This window comes from Mirounga angustirostris, unplaced genomic scaffold, assembly GCF_029215605.1.
Source record: "Mirounga angustirostris isolate CCGP_5_RB_7025 unplaced genomic scaffold, mMirAng1.0.hap1 SCAF_10, whole genome shotgun sequence".
NCBI lineage: Eukaryota > Metazoa > Chordata > Mammalia > Carnivora > Phocidae > Mirounga > Mirounga angustirostris.
This window is the reverse complement of record NW_026991718.1, coordinates 31,339,881-31,362,373: the sequence shown is the minus strand read 5'-3', so window position 1 is coordinate 31,362,373 and position 22,493 is coordinate 31,339,881. Positions and strand designations below refer to the sequence as shown.

The 22,493-nt window shown below is 39.5% G+C and overlaps 1 protein-coding gene across 4 annotated transcripts in view; it reads left to right on the top strand.

Moving 5' to 3' along the window:
* The window catches only part of CDKL4 (cyclin dependent kinase like 4), a 62,848-nt gene that overhangs the window by 13,937 nt on the left and 26,418 nt on the right, over window positions 1-22,493 (top strand). For all 4 annotated transcript variants that reach the window (XR_010405534.1, XM_064572142.1, XM_064572143.1 and 1 more), the window contains exons 2-4: window positions 2,641-2,864; window positions 6,089-6,210; window positions 18,237-18,309. Coding sequence is in view for 3 of the 4 variants with exons in the window: in XM_064572142.1 (XP_064428212.1) it covers window positions 2,697-2,864; window positions 6,089-6,210; window positions 18,237-18,309 (363 nt within the window). In the remaining variant the exon portion in view is untranslated. The remainder of the gene's footprint in view (window positions 1-2,640; window positions 2,865-6,088; window positions 6,211-18,236; window positions 18,310-22,493) is intronic.

The following is a 22,493-nucleotide window of genomic DNA, read 5'->3' as shown; positions in this document are numbered from 1 at the left end:
CCCAAGAGTAGTGTCACACTGACTGATATCCCCTCAGTATCCATGACTTTTAGGTCCCTTCCCTGGGGCAAATACTCTGATCTACCAGGACACACTTAATATTTTTGCACTTGTGATGTATTTTCTCTTCAGGGGATGGAGGGGGGACGATTTTAAGTCTATCTTAGGCTCTTCGTTTCCTCTTCTCTCTTCACAGTTTTTCCAGATCCCACCCCATTCCTGTATTTGCTCTCTGCAAAGGCTTATAGTGGGACCTTAAGAGATATCTCTTCCAGAATTTGGAGTTTACTTTTCTACTTAAGTTTGTAAATTCCTCTGTCTTCCTGTTATTTTGGAAGCATTACATTTATGTGGTTTTATTCTGGTTGATTTCTACAGCTTCGAGAAAGCTATGTGAGGAGATTTGATTTAGATAGCCACCATTATCCTCAGCTATCTCAAAGTTCTCCACCATATACGTCTTCACAAGCCATTTAGGTGTAATGTGGAGCAGGTTTGAGAACTTTGGGTAGGGGTAGAGGATAGGAAAGAAGGCATTTAATTTAAAACAAACTGATTTTGAGATGATTCTATTTGTGTAGAGATAGTCATCAAACATAGTTGGTCTGTACCTCAGGTAAGATATTAGGAATTACTGCTTCTTACTCTGGTAGAGTAAGAATTCCTAGTAAGCTGGAATTAGAGCCATAAATCCCTTTGAGGAATTTCTGCCTTGGTCTAACTCCTGCCTGCATGCTCAGACTCATCTTCCATAAACATGTAAAGGCTTTAGAAAACAGATACTATTGAGAGGTTACCAGATAAAGTACTATTTTCTGGTGCTTTATTTTATCATATTCAGAAGTTTGGTTGATGTGACTGAGAGGTCTAAATATTAGTCTGAGAACTCAATCACTATTAAACCATTTGGGGAAAAAAAAAATCATAGATCAATAGATCAAATCATCTACCTAGAGGGAAATAAAATAATACTGACTTAAATACCATAATTAAGCTTTTTGGCATATTTGTAGTTTATTCCAGTAATCATAGGGCTTATCAAGCAGGTTAAATTCATAAATCCACAAAGATTTATACCAATAACTTTCTAAAGCAAATTCCTAGTATCTACTGTTTTCTTCCGTATCACCTATAACTAGGCTAAAGAACAAATGTATGCATGTTTGTATCTAAACACATTTAATCTAATCTAATAATAATATCTATGTAACAATTCAGTATAACTAATAGAGTTTTCAGAACATGATCTGTGATGAATTTTCCATGTTTTTAAAGTGTTTTTGCTTCCATTTTCTCCCTTTCATAAGAGAATAGAATCTCCAAAAAAATATATGTAGCATTGTAGAATAGTTTAGTAATAGTCATTTACCCAGGTAAACACTTTTCCCAGTTGTGTATTTCTATGGTGGCAAGAAAGTGTAGATGATTTCTTTCTCCATTGAGACAATCTGTGGATGGAAAAGATGTTAGTGAAGTAAAAAAAAAAAAAAAGAAAAGAAGGGTACTCATTTGAAACATGAGAAATTTATAAAGTGGTCAACTCTTTCACTTGACATTTTATTATTACTAAGGCCTGGATTTGCATTCTTTTGAATTAACTGAGAGGCAGTATAGCGTAGTGATTCAAATTGTGATCTCTGGAACCTGACTGCCTGGGTTCTAACTCCATACTAGCTTCATTTTGTCTCGGTTTTATCATCCACATAATTGGATAAAAATAGCACTTCATAAAATGGTTGTACACATAAGATGTGATTTTCATAGGACAATGTTACTTAAGTGCTAACTATTATCACTATTAGATTATATTAAGATTCTGCTGGATAAAGTGGGGTGGGATTTTTGAGACTTATTCGAATTTTTATATTTTTAATTCCTAGACTGATTTATTTAATAATGTTGGCCTTATTTGTTGTTTAATATGTAATCCCAATTACTATGAAATTCACAAGTGGGTGAGGCAGGACAGAAAAATTAAATATTTCCATGGAAATGAAGATAAAAGAAAGCATTCATGAAAAATTAGAGAGACCTGTCTTCTTTTTTGTGCTTTTTATTTTCTTTAGGAGCTAAGAATTTAAGGATCTGTTCCTTCATACATACAAAAGCTAAGAGCAATAAATGATGTGTCAGAAAGATGTCACTGTTTGTAATGGCAGCTTTATTCCACAGTCCACATCTACTCTTTCTTCTCTCCACCAGGTGGAAGTATAGCACTTTGTACGTGTCTTGTTCTCACTTCTTCCTAGTTCCCCTAGTCCAAGGGGTGAGGAGGGAAAAGATAAACACTGAATGCAAGAGTATTAAATGTTCCTTCAGCTGGATTTTACAGCACCATATTTTCATCATTTACTTGAGGATAATGAAAATAGACTAGATAATGTTCCTTTCCACAAATTCTTTAATTCAACTGAGGTAAAGGCAGATCCATTATAAGAAATATAAAAATCTTTGCAGTAGCTGGAAGAACCACATTAAGACAACTGAATTACCAAAATAATGTTCAAATATTTTTAAGTGTATTTAAAATTAATTGGTGGAAATAAATCTTTGGCATCCTGAGTAAATCGGTTTTATGTACGAGACTGTGAGAACATTGTCCTTGATCACTTGATTAAGCTGAGTCATCTTATTTTCCAGATGTAACATTGTGCTGCAAGTCAATCAATACAGTAATTTAAGTCCTTTCAACTATAATGGAAAAGTATGAAAAATTAGCTAAGATTGGAGAAGGGTCCTATGGGGTTGTATTCAAATGCAGAAACAAAACCTCTGGACAAGTGGTAGCTATTAAAAAATTTGTGGAATCTGAAGATGAACCAGTTGTTAAGAAAATAGCACTAAGAGAAATACGTATGTTGAAGGTAGGTTCACTTTCTCTGTATATCTATAACATCATGGTATTGGATGAAATATGTATGCCAACATTACAATTTGAATGAATTTTAAAGTGATTTTTTTTTTCTCATTGGACTTAATTTCTTGGTATCAGCAACTATGGAAAATAAATTATTACTTTGGACTTTTGGCAGTTCTGATATTGAAGTACTTCCATTCTGGTTGGTAAATATCCACTGTCCTAAGTCCTTCGGCCCAGTGTTTACCCACCCCCTCCCCTGCCTTGGCCTTGCTCTGCCTTACACCCCTCCCAAATCCTTCTCCCCACAAACCAGCAACTAAAAGAACATCTCCTGGCACAGGAGCCCACAGGACTGGACCCATGCCCCTGTAGGCATCGATATGGGGTAGTCCTTCCTGCTCTCCACTGGTTCTTAGGCATATTGAGTATTGCCCCAGCTATGTATACACATTTTCCACAAAGATTTTGTTACCTTTTTTTTTTTTTTAAATAAACTCTATGCCCAACGTGGGGCTTGAACTCAGGACCCAGAGATCAAATCACATGCTCACAGACTGAGCCAGCCAGACGTCCCTAAAGTTGTTTTTACTCTGAAAGGATTTGACATGTAAGATTCATAAGTCTTCAATGTAAGTGTTTTCCTATCCCAGAACTCTTCTGGTTTTAGAACCATAAAAGAACTTAGGGATGCTTCCCATCCAGCATCCTTATCTTATCAGAGAGGAAACTGAGGCACAGGACAGCACTTCTCAAACATTAATGTGCAGAATTAATGTGGGAATTCCCCAGGTGACTTTGCTAAAACACAAAATTCTGAGTCAAAGGTCGGTGGTCAGTCTGAGATGCAGCATTTCCAGTAAACTCCCCAGTGGTACTGACGGTGCTTGGTAGACCACACTTTGAGTAATAAAAGTGTGATTTCCTCAAGAACACATAGCTGACGTTTACTTTTTTTTTTTTTTTTGACGTTTACTTTTGACACGGGTCATCTTTTTTTAGGAAAACCCCAGAAATCAGTTTTAGAGGAATATAATAATTATCATATTATCTGTCCTTTCAGGTGTTATTTACAGCAGGTTTCCTCAAACTATTAATAGTTTAAAATATAAGTTAATACGCACGGAGTTTTCAAGATTACATCCTTCGTAAAAACCGGTTCACTGTTACCTCACAGCCGGCAGAAGGCGCTGGTTAGCCAGCCGGCTTTGTCACAGAGCTAAGCTTACAGGGTGTGTCGGAAAGGACTGCGAGTTGTTGTCTAATAAAAGTAATGCTTTTTATCCACCACCTCCCTCCTCCTCATGTCTGCAAGGAAGGTTAACGCTCAGGTAGTACCTCCTGGGTCACAATGCCCACATTTTAAGAATGGGCTTTCAGGTAAGAAGTAGCCAGATCCCACCTCAGCTTGGTGTCTGGGGATGGTTCTCATAATGTACTTCTTGCCAGCTTCGATATGTTGCCCTCCGCGCACCAGGAGCAGATTCCTTCCATGATAAACTTACCTTACCTTCTGCACATCCTCCTGTTACTTAAATGTGATTTGATTTTTGTCCTCCTTATTGCCTATGTTACTTATACAAGTCACTGTTTTTCTGAGCTAAGTTAATTTCCTTTGCAAAGGGGATATAAATTGCTTATCTACCCAAAGACAGATTCGACCAGGTTAGCTTCTATGAATCCCTTACTCTCCTGGTAAAGCCACTGTTTCCCTTCCATTGCATGGCTTTCAGTGTCGCACAAAGCTGGCTTACCTGTGTGGCCTGTTTCCTCCACTCTGCCTCTCTGCTCTTTCAGGCAATGGCAAATTGATTTTGTGCTTTAGACATATTTAGACGTATTTTTAATATGTAATAGAGTCCTTTTTCCCAAACTGTTGAGCACATAGTTGCAGGGTGATTTTTTTTTCCCCCTCAAACCATGCTTACAGATACTGAAGTAGAGGATGCTATCGCTATTGGGCCTGCAAAATATTTCTGCAGCTCCTGCTATATACAAAATCCTGTGTTCCCTCTATATAGGTATCTTTCTGAGTAAGTGGCATAGGGTTTGAAAAGTGATGTATCTAATATACTGGGAAAACAGGGAAGATGAGTTATATGTAAGTGGGAGTGATCAGATATCCTGGTTTATAGCTTTTGTCCCGGAGTCCAGTCTGGTTAGCACCCTCTTTCAAAAGCATCCTGGTTTGCGTGCTTAATTATATGGTCACCCTAGTTATAGGCAGGGAAACCGTATCTGCCTGTTTTCCTGGGACAGTCTTGTCTTATACTCCTTACCCTGATAGGATGATAAATTATATAGTTACTCTATGATGGGTTATCTTACTTAATTAGAATTTTTCCTCTGGTTTACAACATTAAACAGAGGCTGCCTTGTGAAATGCTCCAGCTTGAGATAGAATTTAACACGTAAAACATCTAAGCATAAGAGAAAACAATAGAATCAAAGAACAGAGCTGAAAACATGATAAATTAAAAACACACTGTGGGGACTCCTACAATAGGAAGTTTAATCAGATTTGAAATTTGGGCTCTAGAATTTCTGAGAGCCAACACTAAAATTCAGACTGCGTTTAAATCTAGCTGACATTGGGGCACCTGGGTGGCTTAGTCGTTAAGTGTCTGCCTTCGGCTCAGGTCATGATCCCGGGGTCCTGGGATCGAGTCCCGCATCAGGCTCCCTGCTCCATGGGAAGCCTGCTTCTCCCTCTCTCACTTCCCCTGCTTGTGTTCCCTCTCTCACTGTGTCTTTCTCTGTCAAATAAATAAATAAAATCTTTTAAAAAATAAATAATCTAGCTGACATTTATATTAAATCCATGGCAATATGCAAGCTAAATGGGGATTGATAATTTTTATAACCTTTTACTCAATAATTCCATCTCCTCTGTCTTTTATCCAGGGTCCTTTATGACTTGGATATTTAGAATTTTCACAAAATCCATAAAGTATTTATGGTATCAGTGTCCAATATTTTATGTTGTGTACTTTATTTGCTATCTCTGGGGAGATTCAGGCAGTTTAATTACCATCTGTTACAGGTACTTTAGAAGAAGAAGAAAAATGTCTTCTTTTTTTCTTCAACCTTAAAGTAGTTTCTCTTGTGAGTAACCTTAATAAAATTATCCACAAGAGATGCACAGAGAATAATAAACAAGGCCTTCTGTTTAAATTGTGAGGGATCTGGGGAGAAACAAATAACCGAACTTTGATTTCAATTCCTTTGCAGCAATTAAAACACCCAAACCTTGTGAACCTCATTGAGGTATTCAGGAGAAAAAGGAAAATGCATTTAGTTTTTGAATACTGTGATCACACACTTTTAAACGAGCTGGAAAGAAACCCCAAAGGGTAAGTAATCTGGAAACTGAGGCTCTGTATGGCCATTCAGTTTCATTATATGTGGGATTAATTGTGGCAAATTTCAGATCTGAAACACACTCCTCTTTCTGCCAAGATGCATCTGCTGGCTACCCTTCTCGCATCTTAGTTAGGATGTGCTCAGACAGAAATAAATATTAACCTAGAGTAAAAATATTTAGGAAGACAAATCAACAGCAAATATAAATCACAGTGCATTTCAAGGCTAACTTATGTACAGGCAAACCTTGGAGATATTGCAGATTTAGTTCCAGATCACTGCAATAAAGCAAATATTGCAATAAAGTGAGTCAAATGAATTTTTTGGTTTCCTAGTGCATGTAAAAGGTATGTTTACACTATATTGTAGTCTATTAAGTGTACGACAGCATTATGTCTAAAAAACAATTGTACATACCTTAATTTTAAAATATCATATTGCTCTAAAAATGCTATCACCTGAACTTTCAGCAAGTCGTAATCGCTGATTGCAGATCAGCATAAAATATAATAATAATGAAAAAGTTTGAAATATGAGAATTACCAAACACAGAAACTCAGGTGAGCAAATGCTATTGGAAAAATGGCGCGAGTAGACTTGCTCCACATGGGGTTTCCACAAACTTCCAGTTTGTAAAAAACACAATGTCTGTGAAATGTAAAGCAAAGCACAATAAAGCAGAGGGCAATAAAATAAGGTATGCCCTCTGAATTCAAGGAATGAACCATGGTTCAATATTAGAATTCATAAAATTCACTAACAGGTTAAAGGAGAAAAAAAAATACATGTGGTTGATAAAATTTGGAAAGGCAGTTGATAAATTCAATGTCCTTTCCTGATTATTAAAAAAAAACAAAACACCTTAGCAAACTAGGATTAAGATACCTCTGTAGCACGCACCACACACCCACCCACCCACCCACCCACCCCTCTTCAAATCAACAGCTAACTTTATACTCCATGCTAGAGGAACCACTGTTAAAATGAGAAACAAGGAAGTCAGTTGTCACCACTACAATGTAACATTGTTCTGAGAGCTCTAGCCAATGTAAACAAATAGAATATATAACTTTGGAAGCAAGATTAAATCATCTTTATCTGGATGATAGTATTCTACAAAATCTAAGAGAATTGCCTAAAGAGTCATTATAACCAGTGGAATTCAGTATAATGACTACAGCCCTCCAAACTCCACACACAAAAATTAACAGCTCTTGTATCAGTCAGCACTCCAGAAAATCTAGTGGAGAGGATCTCATTCAAATACTAACAACAAAGAAGTTTAGAAATAAAGATAAAAAGAATTGTTCAGACGCTACATAAAGACAACTTACAAACCTTAACTGAGGTACATAAATGATATTTTTTAAATGAACATATATTTCTGAGTGGAAATATTCATTATTATAAAGATACTGCTCCAGTTTATTTATTTATTGCTCAAAAATCTAATCAGAATGCCAATGGGATTTTTTTAACTTGAAAATCAAGTTATCTAAATCAATAAATTTTTTTTAAAAGAAAAGGGACTTTTTAACTGCCAAATATTAAATCAATTAGTTTTAGAGATTCCCTTTGACAAAAAGTACCATAAACAAAACTAAAAAAGAAGTGGTAAGTTAGGTAATTTGTTTGCCAGATGAAGAATTAATATCATTTCATTTGCAGATTTTGCAAATCAAATGTTTTGAAAGATTAACACCCAGTTAGAAAATATATTCATTTGGGGCACCTGGGTGGCTCAGTCGTTAAGTGTCTGCCTTCAGCTCCGGTCATGATCCCAGGGTTCTGGGATCGAGCCCCACATCGGGCTCCCTGCTCAGCGGGAAGCCTGCTTCTCCCTCTCCCTCTGCTTGTGTTCCCTCTCTCGCTGTGTCTCTCTCTGTCAAATAAATAAATAAAATCTTTAAAAATATATATATAGGGGCGCCTGGGTGGCTCAGTTGGTTAAGCCACTGCCTTCGGCTCAGGTCATGATCCTGGAGTCCCGGGATCGAGTCCCATATCGGGCTCCCTGCTCAGCAAGGAGTCTGCTTCTCCCTCTAACCCTCCCCTCTCTCATGCTCTCTCTCTCTCATTCTCTCTCTCTCTCAAATAAATAAATAAAATATTAAATATATATATATATATTCCTTCAAAAAAAGTTGAGTAGAATCCTGCTGTTGTTCCAGCTGGGTGCTAAGGATATAGCAGTAAACAAAACATACAAAAAAGTTGCCTAACTTTATGGAACTTACATGCAATTCCTACATGAAAAAGCAAATCATAAAAAAGAGGAGGGAAATGACAAATACACCTCGGAGAATATGTTTATCCTCCCTATTAATTAGAAAAATTCAAAAATTTAAGATAAGGTACCATTTCTTGCCTATCAAATTGGGCAAAGAATTTTGAAAAACCAAAATTCCTAGCATTGTTAAAGTTGGGAATCAGGCACCCTCATTCACAGCTGGAGAGAGTATATAATTAGAATGGAAATTTAGCAGTATGTATGAAAATTCTTTAAGTGGTTTTAATCCTTTGACCAAGACATTCCATTTAGAGAAATTTATAATAATCAGGTGCAAAAAGTTATACATAACAATGTTCAACACATCATTATTTACAACAACAACAAAATATTGGGACTGATCTAATTTTCCAATAGTAAAGATTTGACTCAATGCACTTTGCTATATGCATACAATGGAACACTATGTATCCAACCCATTAAAAAGGAAGCTGTAGAATAATTCATGCCCTGGGGACATGTTCATGAAATGGTATGTGAAAAAAATGAAGTTAGAAAGTAGTATGTTCAGTGTAATTGAAATTTATTTTGAATTTATCCCAATATCCCAGCAAATGCACATATTTTACTTTTAAAATAAAAATTTAAAAACCAGTTTACATGATAAATTAATTCATAGTTCAGCTTTATTATGAGTTAAATAGGATTTGTATTGGTTTAGAGGACAGATTGTTCAGCCATCCTGTAAGTTAATTTATAAATTAATGTACATTTTCATAAAGTTAGAAATGTAAACTTCATGTATTGTTCAAGGCCCTGAAAATAAAATATACAATACATACAATACACATACCTGTTTAACTGAACTAACCATCTTTCTCTTCCTTCTATGTACCATAAGCCTTCCTGCCTGTGGAACTTAGCTGATGCTCTTCCTTTAACCTGGAATATTCTAACTTACTCCATTTTCCCTATCTCTATCAGCATCTTGACAATTGGAAATCCTAGGGGTACCTGGCTGGCTTAGTTGGTAGAGCATGTGACTCTTGATCTGGGGGTTGTAAGTTCGAGCCCCGTGTTGGGTGTAGAGATTACTTAAAAATAAAATCTTTAGGGGCACCTGGGTGGCTCCGTCGTTAAGCGTCTGCCTTCAGCTCAGGTCATAATCCCAGGGTCCTGGGATCGAGCCCCGCATCGGGCTCCCTGCTCCACGGGGAAGCCTGCTTCTCCCTCTCCCACTCCCCCTGCTTGTGTTCCCTCTCTCGCTGTCTCTATCTCTGTCAAATAAACAAACAAATTCTTTAAAAAAATAAAATAAAATCTTTTAAAAATAAATAAAATGGGAAATCCTAGATATTCTCAACATCTCAGAGATTCCTCCACCTGGGTAGAATTGCTTCCCTCCTTTGCACAGCCACAGAGTTTGATTTTTATCCCTGTTATGGTACTTGGTACTTCTGCCTTATGTGTTTTTATGTGCATTCTCTCTCTTACTGGACTGTAAGTATTTTGAGTGCAGAATTCATATCTAATTCATCTTAATAGCTTCCTCAGTGTACAGCATTCTTTCATTCACTTCAGGAGTATTTTATTGAGTACTTCTGCTGGTGCAGAGGGTACAAAGATATAGTGGCACAATCCTGCCTTCAAGAAGCTTAAAATCGAATGAAGAGACAGACATTCAGAGTAGCAGTTACAGATGGCAATTCTGATTGGGTTAATGTTGGTACGACTGCAACATCTGCCAGTCCTAGAGAATCAGGGAAGGAAGGGTTTAGGCTGAGACTTTACAAAGGGAAGAGTTGGCCGAATGGACAATCTTGGAGGAATGTGCAGAAAGAAGGAGCAAAGCATATACAGGCAGCCTCTCATTCAGTATGTATTTAGCAACCACAAGGATCTAAGTTGTTTTTTTGTTTTTGTTTTTGTTTTTAAGTAATCCCTATACCCAACATGGGGCTCAAACTCATGACCCTGAGATCGAGTCTCACACTCTTCCAACTGAGCCAGCCAGGTGCCCCCACAGGGATTGCTGAACTACCTACTTTCCACTCTTTTAAGTCTTGTAAATGTATTTAGCAATGCCAGTGTATACACGGGCTTTGGGTCCACCCTGAGACTTGGATCTACATAGGGGAATGCAACTAGGAACAGTGCAAAACACGCCAGTCTTTTTATGAAATGCTGGGTGCTTCCACATAACAGTGATTAATTTAAAACACCCATCTACCTTCACTCCCTTCCTAAAACCTACTTAAATAACAGCCAAGAGAATGTAAAACCAGCGAATAGCAAACAGAGGTAAACAACCAGACCGCATACATACCAACCCTATTTGAGCCATTGTTTATTAGGGTAAATTCAGTTTGGAGAATTAACTGGTGTGTGGATATGAGGCAATCAACAGAGGGGACGTGTGGGTGAGCTGTGGGATGGTGAGCTGATGATCAAGAGACCCGAGGACTAACTTATATCATTAAGAAGAGCTGATTTCACACTAAGATGGTGAAAGTGTACTGCTTCCTCTGCCAGATGAAGCCTTTGGTGTCCTCTACATTTTGGATAGGGAAAAAAGCACTTGTCAGATCAACAGCTGCATCCATACTGAGTACTGAGACTGTGTTGGATTTGCTCAAGAAACTACATGTATGTGACGCAGCCAAAATTGGCATCACCTGATTAAGCTTAAAACGATCTATTCTCCTTTCTCTCAGACCCTTCTGTGTTCTACACTAAATACAATGGATAAGTTCATTGGTAATGGGATAGAAATTGCCTCCCTGCCAGAGGAAGGATTTTCCTTCCCGTTGCACGATGTATAATGGAATAATCCTGCCTTCAAGAAGCCTAAGATCTAATGAGGAATCTGAAATACAAAGGAACAGTTACAAGCGGTTATAGTGTTAGAAAACTACAAACGGGTTTACAAAACTACAGCTGTCCATTCCCCTTCTGGCTGATAGGAACACATTATGCACATCCACGAGTCAGGCTTCAATTTCTTTTTTTTTTTTTTTTAACTTTAGCTTTATTGAGGTATAATTGACGTATAAAAGGTTTGAATTTCTCTCTCAGTTAACTGTTCATAGAAAATTTCCCGTAAGACAGGGTGTGGTTTGTTGGAAAGATGGCCATGAATCATGAGTACCAAGAAATACATTGGTGAGGGTTGCACAAGAGTCATGTCCCAGGTAATGGAGTGAGGAGATCCTTTCTTTGAAATGGCTTCCTGATTCCCGTGGGGATCATGGGATCCCTGGACAAGAGGCCAAGTGGTAGTTTTTCATTTCCAGAATTGCGATAACAGGCAACAAGCCGCAGTGATGATCAAAATGGTTTAATTGACCATAGTTTCTCTCGAACCAAAATAGATGGGACGATCACTAAGGTTCTATTTTTCAATAAAAACTGGTGACTAGAGGCTTAACTTGAGTCACCACAGTAGCCAGTTCACAGAACCAGGGCCTGTGACTAAAGGGAAGATGGCTTTCCTTGAGGAATGCCCTGCAATAACATCACACATCTGTTCTTAATTCTTCCTCTTAGCCTGCCCCCAAAGTAGTCTGTAGCCATTTACCAGGATAGTCAGGCGCTAGAAAAAGAGAAATACCCTATCTTTCAGGAATTAATGGACAAGTCTCTGAGGGAAAACCAGGCACCAATGACCTTGAAAGCCCCTGCAGTCAGTCTGGAGGGGATGGGGAGCAGGAAGCATTAAGTCTGGTGGTGAATGCAATCTTGACTCAAATCCATCTCACGGTAGTCCTGGTAGGTCCACAGATCCAACCTTGAGATTATTTCTCCATCTCCTAGCTGGATAGTTGAGACAGACACACTAGCAGATGGAGAAAGAGCCAGCTGACTGGCCCACGGAGTGAACACTGTGGTAGGAAGAGCCCAGTAGAAGGGCTGGCATCTGCTGCTGCTTGACCAAAACAGAAAACCGGAAGCCCACTACGCATTTGGGGAAGAGCACAGCTTGGCGCTGCCATTACAGACTTTGAGGAGGCACAGTTGGGAGGTAGATGAGAGCGTTGCGTGTGAAAAATCCTCTCCAACACTCTGTCGCCTCAGATCTTTGGATCTCCTCCTCCTCATTTTACTAATGAGTTTCTGGCGTTCAACTTCAATTGCCATAGGCAATCCTTTAGCCAGGTTTCAGTCAACCAGTTTGGCAATCAGCTAGACTCATTCCTAGCTGTTCCAGGTCATCTGGTGAAACTGGAATCTCTAGTAAGTGTGCCCGTGTTGTTATAATCGGCCCAGTTGAAAATTCTGATTCTTCCCCTCTGGTCCTACATCAGTGAAATCCATGCTCACAGGCATTCCCCATTGTAAATTAGCAATATCTTATAGTTCCTTTCCTGTGTAAACCTTTTCCTCTGTTTGACTTTGTAATAGGCCCCGTGGGATATGCTGAACTCTGACTTTAGTTAAGGTTTAGGGACCTCTCAAGGTCTGAGAAGAACTGGCATCCCCATGCAACACAGCTACCTCAAGTGAGAACATTAGAGGGTTCTCGTCAAGGCAAAACCAGCCTCATCATATGAGTTTGGGGGCTAGTTTGCCTGAGACAGGATGTTTGGTAGGAAGTTGGGGTGCTCTTAATTATATGAATACTCCTGAGTGCCACATTTCAATTCATGAAGTATAGGTAGCTCTTTCTCAGTTAATTGTAACTGAGAAATTAATTAACCTCACATAAGTTATATCTATCTATGTTGTCACTTAGCATCCTGCAGGATTATTCTCCGTGTTTGATTCTTCAGTCATTTCATGTTATTCTTATAGATCCATGAAGTGAGTCCTAAAGATACAAGTAATAACGGGTTCTTTTAGTGCAAGCACTGAAACTTCTGGTTTCCTAACTGCGTTGAATGAAGATATTAAAGCCCTATCTCTGTCCTTTATAAAAATTTCTCATGAAGTTAGAGCCAACCCCCCCCCCCACTTTTCTTGTATTATTTATGTTTCCCGTATTATTCTGTCACACTCAGTCAGGCAAAGGCTTGCCTTGAATAGGCATTTTATTCCAGATGACCACAGGTGATGATTTAACAACTGTTTGATCTCGGTACCCATCTACCAGCTAGTCCAGTCACTAATGGTAATCAGGTTCTCCTGCCTTTAAACCCAATTAAATCAGATAGCCAATCCCCAATTCCCAAGGCCTTAGTCTGTGGCCCACATCCGCTTCTGGTAGCGTATTCTGAACCGGTCAGGGTTCAACAACAGAATTCACTCCAGCTGGTGTAAGCAGAAAGGGACTTAGGACAGGGTGCTAGTTTATAAAATTTCCAAGAGTGCCAGAGAAACAAGCTTAGTTAAGTACCTACTAGATACCAGGTACCATCAAGGCCCCAGAGGCACGGTAGTCAACGAGACAAAGTCCCTGAATGGAAGGAAAGCACAGGGAGGGGAGGAGAATGAACAATGAACACAAAGATCTGGAGGCGCAAAGAAGCCGGGCATGCTCAGGAAATGGTGGAAACCAGTGGGGCCGGGGTGAAGTATCTGTGGGAATACAGGAGGAGACAGAAGGGGAGGAGGTTAACCGAAGTGGTGGTGTGAAGGGGATGGCAGACTGGAGTCGAGATGGGCTTGTAGTCTCGGATAGCAAGGGTTGACTGAGGACTCACTTAGTCTCGGGTACTGACAGTGAACTCAGGTTTTCCCCCTGTGAAGTTATATAAGGAATTAAAGCAAAGCTGATGAGTCCTGATGTCCACAGCAGGACCCCTCTGAGTGACGGAGAGAGCCAGTCCCCCAGCAATCAAGTCGGCATTCCCACCTCGAGACACCCTTCTTCAGTCTTGAGCTAGGATGTCTAGTTTTTGCTCTCAGGCCTTCACTGTGCCTTGTAGTAGTTGTCTCTGCCCTCACCCAGCCTATAATATTTAAACACCGAGTGTCAGCTGACTTCTTCTGAAGGTTTTATTTCACCTCAAAGCACTTTGAAACATGCTGCCTGTGGCTGAATCATGTTGCAATCCTCTATCTTTCTGGAATGAGCCCTGTGCGAATCTGTCTTCTCTCTGATAACTATCTTCTCTTTGTAAGATCGGTGGTATGTGTTTGTAGCTGGTATTTTGTACATACGCTGTGTTGCCTACAATGGAACCTGTCTTCTCGGAGTCGAAGCTGTTCTGTTTCGAGCAGAGCCATGACCCGTTCCCATGAGAAGCCACGAAACAAAAGTTCCCCTTCCACAGCAAGAGCTCGGGACTTTGCTACGGCATTCATTCGTGCCCGGATCCATGTTATCAGCGCTAGGAACCTCAGTTCCACCAGTCTCTGAACCCTCGCCCCTATCTTGTTTCCCGATTCCAGGACTTGATACCCCGGCCCTGCGGTGCTTAGACCCCGCCCAGCATTCCGTGTCTACGTGTTTCTCTTGCAGGCCCTTGCAAGGCCTGAAGTCCATTTCCCTTCCCTCCACCGCCACCTCTCTGACCAACATCACCAGATCTCACCTGCATTATTAAATCTGCCCCCCTCATCAACCTCCCTGTCTCCATTCTGCCCACAGAAATCCACTCTCCATATTACGCCACTTGCCTTCTTGAGTCCTTTCAATGACTTTCCTCTAGGCTTAGAGTAAAATCCAAACTACTTACCCAGATCTCTAAGGCCCTTGGTGGTTAGAGATCTAACAGCCTCACCAACTTCACTCATTTTGGCCACACTGGCCTCCTAATTGTTTCTTCTACCCTCCCCGTTCCTTCTCACCTTGGGGCCTCTTGCTGTTCTCTTGGGGCTCTTCTTCCTACAGGGTCACTGGCCTCACCTGATCTCAGACCCTCATCCTAAACCTATGGAGATATGAAAGCCCAGACTCTTAGGAGATAGTCTTCCTAATAAACTTAAGTGGCATTGTTCCATTTTTACACATGAGGAAAACTGCAGGCACAAATAACTTGCCTGGGCTTCTAAAACTTGGAAGCAGTGCAGATGGGATTTGAACCCTGCCTCATAGGGCTCAAAATGGCTGTACTATTCTTCCTGTCTCTTATAAAAACCTTTAAGCAGTGTTGTCTCCAGCATGGCTCTAGGCAAAGAGGGGAGAAAGATCAGCTTATATCAGAATTCAGTGTAGGGGGCACCTGCGTGGCTCAGTTGGTTAAGAGTCTGCCTTCAGCTCAGGTCATGATCCCAGGGTCCTGGGATCGAGCCCCGCGTCAGGCTCCCTGCTCAGCGGGAAGTCTGCTTCTCCCTCTCCCACTCCCCCTGCTTGTGTTCCCTCTCTCGCTGTCTCTCTGTCAAATAAATAAAAGAAAAACAACCTTAAAAAAAAATATTCAGTGCAGGAAATAGAAATGGCTCTAGACACTTCCAGCAGAATGGGATTTAATATTGAGAATTAGGGGCTTTCACAATATTAATAATACTTAATTAGAAGAGTTGGAGTCAAAGGGCCGCCACCAGACCATGGATATCAAGAATGTGCTGTCATAACTGTCACCTGAAGTTAGAAAACTGCCCTGAGAAAAATACCTCCATGCACTTGTTGCTCTTTCTCGGCATGTACCACAGCTTTGCATGGTGAGGTCTTGTAGCTGGTTCGATGCCTGAGTCATACAGAGGCTGTCCCATCCCTCTGTAAGACCCACAACAGCTGCAGGATGAGTTTAGTTTTTAAAAGTGATCTAAACATACGATTTAAATTTCCAAATATGATAAAACATTAAGGCCAAGTAATGGGTATGTTTGGAATATTCGATCACTTTAAACTTTTTAAATAAAAAAATCTTACAGTAGACCACAAAAGACATCTTGTGTCTCAGATTTTCGAAACTCTGCAAACAGCCACCCCATCCCCATGAAGAGGGTTGAGAAACAAACAACACATGGGTAAAAATATTTGCAGCACAAATGCAGACTCCAGTATATATTGAGTCTTCATGAATCAATTTTGTTTTATTTTTTTTTAAGATTTTATTTATTTATTTGACAGAGAGACAGCGAGAAAGGGAACACAAGCAGGGGGAGTGGGAGAGGGAGAAGCAGGCTTCCTGCTGAGCAGGGAGCCCGATGCGGGGCTCGATCCCAGGACCCAAGCCGAAGGCAGTCACTTAACCAACTGAGCCACCCAGGCGCCCATGAATCAATTTTACAAAGGGTAAACAGGCCAGTCAAAAAAGACATAAAGGCCATGAACAGGAAATACTGAAAAGAAGACATGTAATGTCCAATAATCATGTGAAAACAAAAGTCACTAATAGTTAATGAAATGCCAATGAAAACCAAAATGAGCTATCTTTTTAGTTTAACCACATTTTGGCAAACATAACATTGGCAAAACTGGGTGTTGGCAAGACAATGAGGAGATAGGGACTTGAATGCACAGATGTTCGGTGGGCAATATGCAACTGAAGTCGCCATCATGGGACAGTGATGTGAGCCATGGAAAGATATCAACAGAAAGTTAAAGGGAGTGTAATTGCTATAATTTATAGAGATGGTTACACAAAGTAGACTACTCCCAGACAAAATGTGAGTTGCCCAGATCCCCAGTTCTGCAATGGAAAATACCTTCCAGTATTTCCAGGATCCTACAGGGACAAGAAGCACCCAGCCTCTCATTCTTATGGGACATGTGTTCCTTCTGGCCTCCCCTGGCTGTGTACCTGCCTGCTCACCAGGTGTAAGAAACTGTTACACAATTACAGCATGTACTCGAGTGTGTTTACCACCATAACTGCTGGAAGTCAGTCTTCAAGTATGCCTTTCTTCCTGCAAAACCAGGTTTTAGGTCTATCTGAAGGTCGTATCTGCAGGATCCAAATGTAACATGTGCCTACCATTGGTCCTAGAAATCCCACTTCTAGAACTTGCCTTAAAAAGATAATTGCACAACTGCGGTAGAATGGACAATTACAGATATTCATTGAAATGTTGTTTCTAGGAATAAAATTGAGTCAACCTAATTGCTCACCAATGGGAACTAAGTAAGTAAATTATGACACATCCATATAATAAGACCATGAAATAGATGTGAAAGCATTGGTATTTGTACCTCTATGCATACAAGCTTCCTGAAAGAGGGGGGAGTAGTTGCAGAGAATGAAATGTGTGACTAGCCAGGTATGAGAAAGAGTTCTTCATGAATATACTTTTATACTCTTCAAATTTTGAGCCATATGAATGCATTGATCTAAAATTAAAGGGGCACCTGTGTGGCTCAGTCTGTTAAACATCCGACTCTCGATTTCGGCTCAGATCATGATCTCAGGGTCATGAGATTGAGCCCCACATTGGGCTCTGTGCTGGGCACGGAGCTGCTTAAGACTCTTCCCTCTCCCTCTACCCCTCTCCCAATCCTGCTCTCTCTCCCCCTCTCTAAAAAAAAAAGCTAAAGTTAAAAAGTAAATGCAGAGGAAAAAAAAGTAAATGCAGAGAGAGAGGCAGAGAGAGGGAAAGAAACAGAGGTGCCGGAAGAGAAAGCCACTTACACTACAGCAAGAAGTTTGGGGTAGCAAGTTTTGAGTCAACACTTTCTATTCCTTTACTTTGCGATACTGCTTGGATTTTTGTGATAAGCATATGCCATTTCTACAGATCTAAAATTTTCAAATTACGAAAGAAAATTATGTATCTATAATGAAAACTACACAGTAAAGCAATTTTCATGAACACATTCAAAAAACTATCTCCAGCACACCCTTTTCACCATGTTTGTTGGCCACGGCAAGCCCTACCCACTCCCTTTCTGGTCCCAGCTCCCTCTCCTGAGCCCCCCCCCCATCTTAAGAGTTTTCATTTCCTTTTTAATTTTCTTTCCCCCAGAGTTGCTGATGGAGTGATCAAAAGTGTATTATGGCAAACACTTCAAGCTCTTAATTTCTGTCATAAACATAACGTAAGTAACATTTTCCAACATACTTGTCAATTTCTTCTTTTCTTCTAAATAGCTCAGGGATCACCTTAAAGAGCTAAAGATGGAAGGAAAGGAAGAAAGTCACAGAATATGGGAAACGTAATCCATGGCTTTTTTTTCAAATTTCCATTTGAATTCCATTCCAAATTATTAATTCCTTATGAATTAAAAGCTTGTGTAAACTCAGTGTTCCTTTTGCCATCCTACTGGTGATTCCTGTGACCATTTTTAAACTGGGTTAAATGAGTTTGCTGGATAGCAGTGGTGTAACTCCCCATGGCACTTGATTTAATTTTGTTTTTATGTTTTTTGAGTCTTTTATTCTTTAAGAGGCCCCCTTCCAGTATCCCTTTAAAAAATTTTTTTTAGCATTAGTTTTTTAGACCCATAGTTCTCAAACTTGAGCATGCATCAACCCCCCTGGAGGTCTTATTAAGATACAGTTTTCTGGGCCCACCCCCAGAGTTTCTGATTCCATAGGTCCGGGTTAGGGCCCCAAGAATTTGCATTTCTAACATTTGCCCGGTTAATGCTGAAGCTGCTGGTCCAAGAAACACACTTTGAATACTACTGTGTTCTAGAAATCATTGCGGCTGATTGCTTCCTGTGTGTCATTTAACTTGTTCTTTCACCTATATTTCCAGTAAATTGGTATTTGTGTCTAGAAACTCGATCATTTCAGGTTCAGTTTTTCAGGCAAGAATATTTCATATGTAATGCTGTACATGTCTTCTTGCGTCAACATCATTAGGCTTATGTCAGCTTGTCCCACTTTTGATCATCTTGAAATAGATAAGTGGCTTCGGGAGCTTAGTTTGATCCTCTCCACTATGAGTTTCCTGGTCAACCTTTTTACTTGATGGCTTTAGCCTTCATTGATGATAATTGCCTAGGTCTAGTATTTCATTAGGGTTAAAAGATGGTGATTTTCAAATTCTATTATTTCTTCTGCATTTATTAATTTGAATTCTATGAAGAAGAACCTACCCTCACAGACTCTGGCTACTGTAAAATACAGTAAGATAAAGGTGTGATTATTTCCCTTGTTTGTCAATACTCAGAGTGATAAGTTGGTATCTTAGCAACCTCCAAGAATGAACAATGAAGGTTTTAGGGGAACGTAGGCATCATTACAAACTCATGGATCTTATATATTTGATATGTTCAATCCTTTGCAATGATAGTTCTCTCTGATGTTCAAATTATCCCATCTTGGGCCAGTGGGAGCTTCTTTAAGTTGGCTTCTGGGAACTTTTGCTATAATGATAGTTTTTTGTTTTGTGTGTGTGTGTGTTTTCTTTTTTAAAAAATTTTTTATTGTTATATTAATCACCATACATTACATCATTAGTTTTTGATGCAGTATTCCATGATTCATTGTTTGTGTATAACACCCAGTGCTCCATGCAGAACGTACCCTCCTTAACACCCATCACCAGGCCAACCCATCCTCCCACCCCCTCCCCTCCAGAACACTCAGTCTGTTTCTCATAGTCCATCGTCTGTCATGGTTCATCTCCCCCTCCGATTTTATAATGATAGTTTTTAAAAAATAACTCTAGACCTTTTGAGTTGGTGCCTAGACAGAGGCAATGCCTAGGCAAGGATACAGACTACCATATGGTAAATTTTGATGCCAGCATAATGTCTATCATAGTCTAGGATTGCTGGAAAAGAATGTAAAATCATGGAAATAAATTTCAATACTTAGAGGAAGCTTCCTTTAGTTTTAAGAAAGTCAAAGAAGAGTTTGTAGGATCAATCAAAAGCTTATATTTTCTATTAATAAAGTATTGAGTTGGGGCACCTGGGTGGCTCAGTTGGTTAAGCATCAGACTCTTGATCTCAGCTCAGGTCTTGATCTCAGGGTTGTTAGTTCAAGCTCCGCATTGGGCTCCATGCTGGGTATGGAGCCTACTTTAAAAAAAATAAAAATAAAAAATATAGAGAAATACTGTTCACAAGATACATAAGCCTGGTTTTCATGATGCAAATGCTTTCAAATACTTACTAAAGATGTTGCTGAATTAAAACCACATCCCAGGGCACCTGGGTCGCTCATCAGTTAAGTGTCTGCCTTTGGCTCAGGTCATGATCCCAGGGACCTGGGATCGAGTCCCACATTGGGCTCCCTGCTCAGCAGAGAGCCTGCTTCTCCCTCTCCCTGTGCTGCTCCCCTTGCTTGTGCTCACTCTCTCTGTCAAATAAATAAATAAAATCTTTTAAAAAAACTAAAAAAATAAATAAAACCATGTCTCTGTTACTTTCTACCATGCTATCAGAGGTATTAAAGTTTACCTAAGGTTCTTGTAGGAGTCTTATGGGTAATTAAAATGATTTTTTGAAGTTCTATTTACCATAAGTGTTTGTCCTTTATCTCTATATAGTCAGACACTTTCCTGTGTACTAGGTTATAAACTTGAATGCAACGTCTGGGCTGATTTATCTTTGTATCTCTTCAACACCTAGCATAGATCTTTTTATATAACAGGTGCTCGCTCAATAAGTATTTATTGAATAGCTGCATGAATGAATGAATGAATGAATGAATGAATGAATGAATGAATGAATGAAGTCAATCAACTTACCTACTGATTGTGACTTACTATTCCCAGCAGACCCAAACATTATTATAGCTCAATGCAACTGCCATCATTTCTCTGCTTGGAACAACACGTTCTGTATCTTAAGTTTTAAAACCTCCAATTGATAACCCATGACCTCTATTAAAAATGGATAATTTTTCAAACTTCCCTCCCCCAACATGGGAATTACTTCTGAATTCCGGTTATCTCATTTTCTTATGCTATGGTAAGCCTTTGTGTATCTTTTTATCTATTACTAAAATGCATGCAAAGGAAAAAAATTAGGTCATATGTAAGCTGTTACAATACTACATCTAAAACCTTTATCCTCTCCTTATTTTTAAAGGAACCCTCATGATACTCTCAAAGAATAGAAAACGCAATCTGACTCAATGGTGTTGCTGAAAATTCACAGCTTTCAACCTATGGAGACCATGACTACCTTATTATCTCCAGAGTGGTGATCCTAACCAAGACAAGGAAGGTTAAAGTTATAAGGGATTAGGCCTTATTAATAGGGATCACCTTGGAGCTCATTAGAAATGCAGAATTTCAGGCCCACCTTAGATCTACCGAATCAGAATCTGCATTTTAACAAGATCTCCAGGAGATTCATGTGCACATTAAATTTTGACAAGCACTGGATTTAAGAAAGTACCTATTCATTTTGTTTTTTCTTACCCTCTAATATTGCTAGAATGAGTTAACTAAAGTGACCCATTTAGTATCATAATGAACTCATGGATTTTTATATACCTGATATATTAGACAAAAAGAAGTCCATTGCAAAATGACAAAACTACAGTGACTTCCAAGATATATGTATCAGGCTGCAATATCCATCATCATCTTGTTCATACTAATGTTCTGGTTGTGAAGAAGGAGGTCCTTTTCCTCACTGCTGTATCAGTAACCATCTCTAAACCTCAAGAGGACAACCGTCTCAGATAATAGAGACCGATTATTTAGGGGCACCTGGCTGGCTCAGTTGGTGGAGCGTGCAACTCCTGATTTTGGGGTCGTGAGTTCAAGCCCCACACTAAGTGTAGAGATTACTTTAAAAATAAAATCTTTAAAAAAAAAAAAACTTATTTGATCAGGTATTACAAGAAGCAATTTGTGAAAGTTCTGGAGTTTCTTAAAGTTGAGGGTCACGGTACCTCTTCTTGTTGACTTGTGAGCCAGTAAAAATGAGATTACACATTAGCCACAGTAACCCAACTTGAACATTTTCTAAAAGCTGTGTATGCAACCCAAGTTATTTAAAAACAAACAAACAAACAAAACCCTGGTTGTGTCACCTGACTTGCAGGCTTCTTGGTGTTTGGTGGAAAGCAAACTGACTGCTCGAGGCCCTGCCAAGTGTGCACAGAGTGTGGCTTTGCAGCAGAGAAAGCGAATGTTGTAGGATTAAGCGGCTTCCGTTCTCTGTGCTTGACTTCCTACTGTTCCAGGCATTTTTACTCTCTTTTGCTTTCTTCAGTATCCTCTTCCTCTTCATTAATAGCTGCATCTACACCAGTAAGTTTTCTGTTTCTTTGGGACACATCAGTACTTCATTTGCCTTGGTATTTTTTTGGT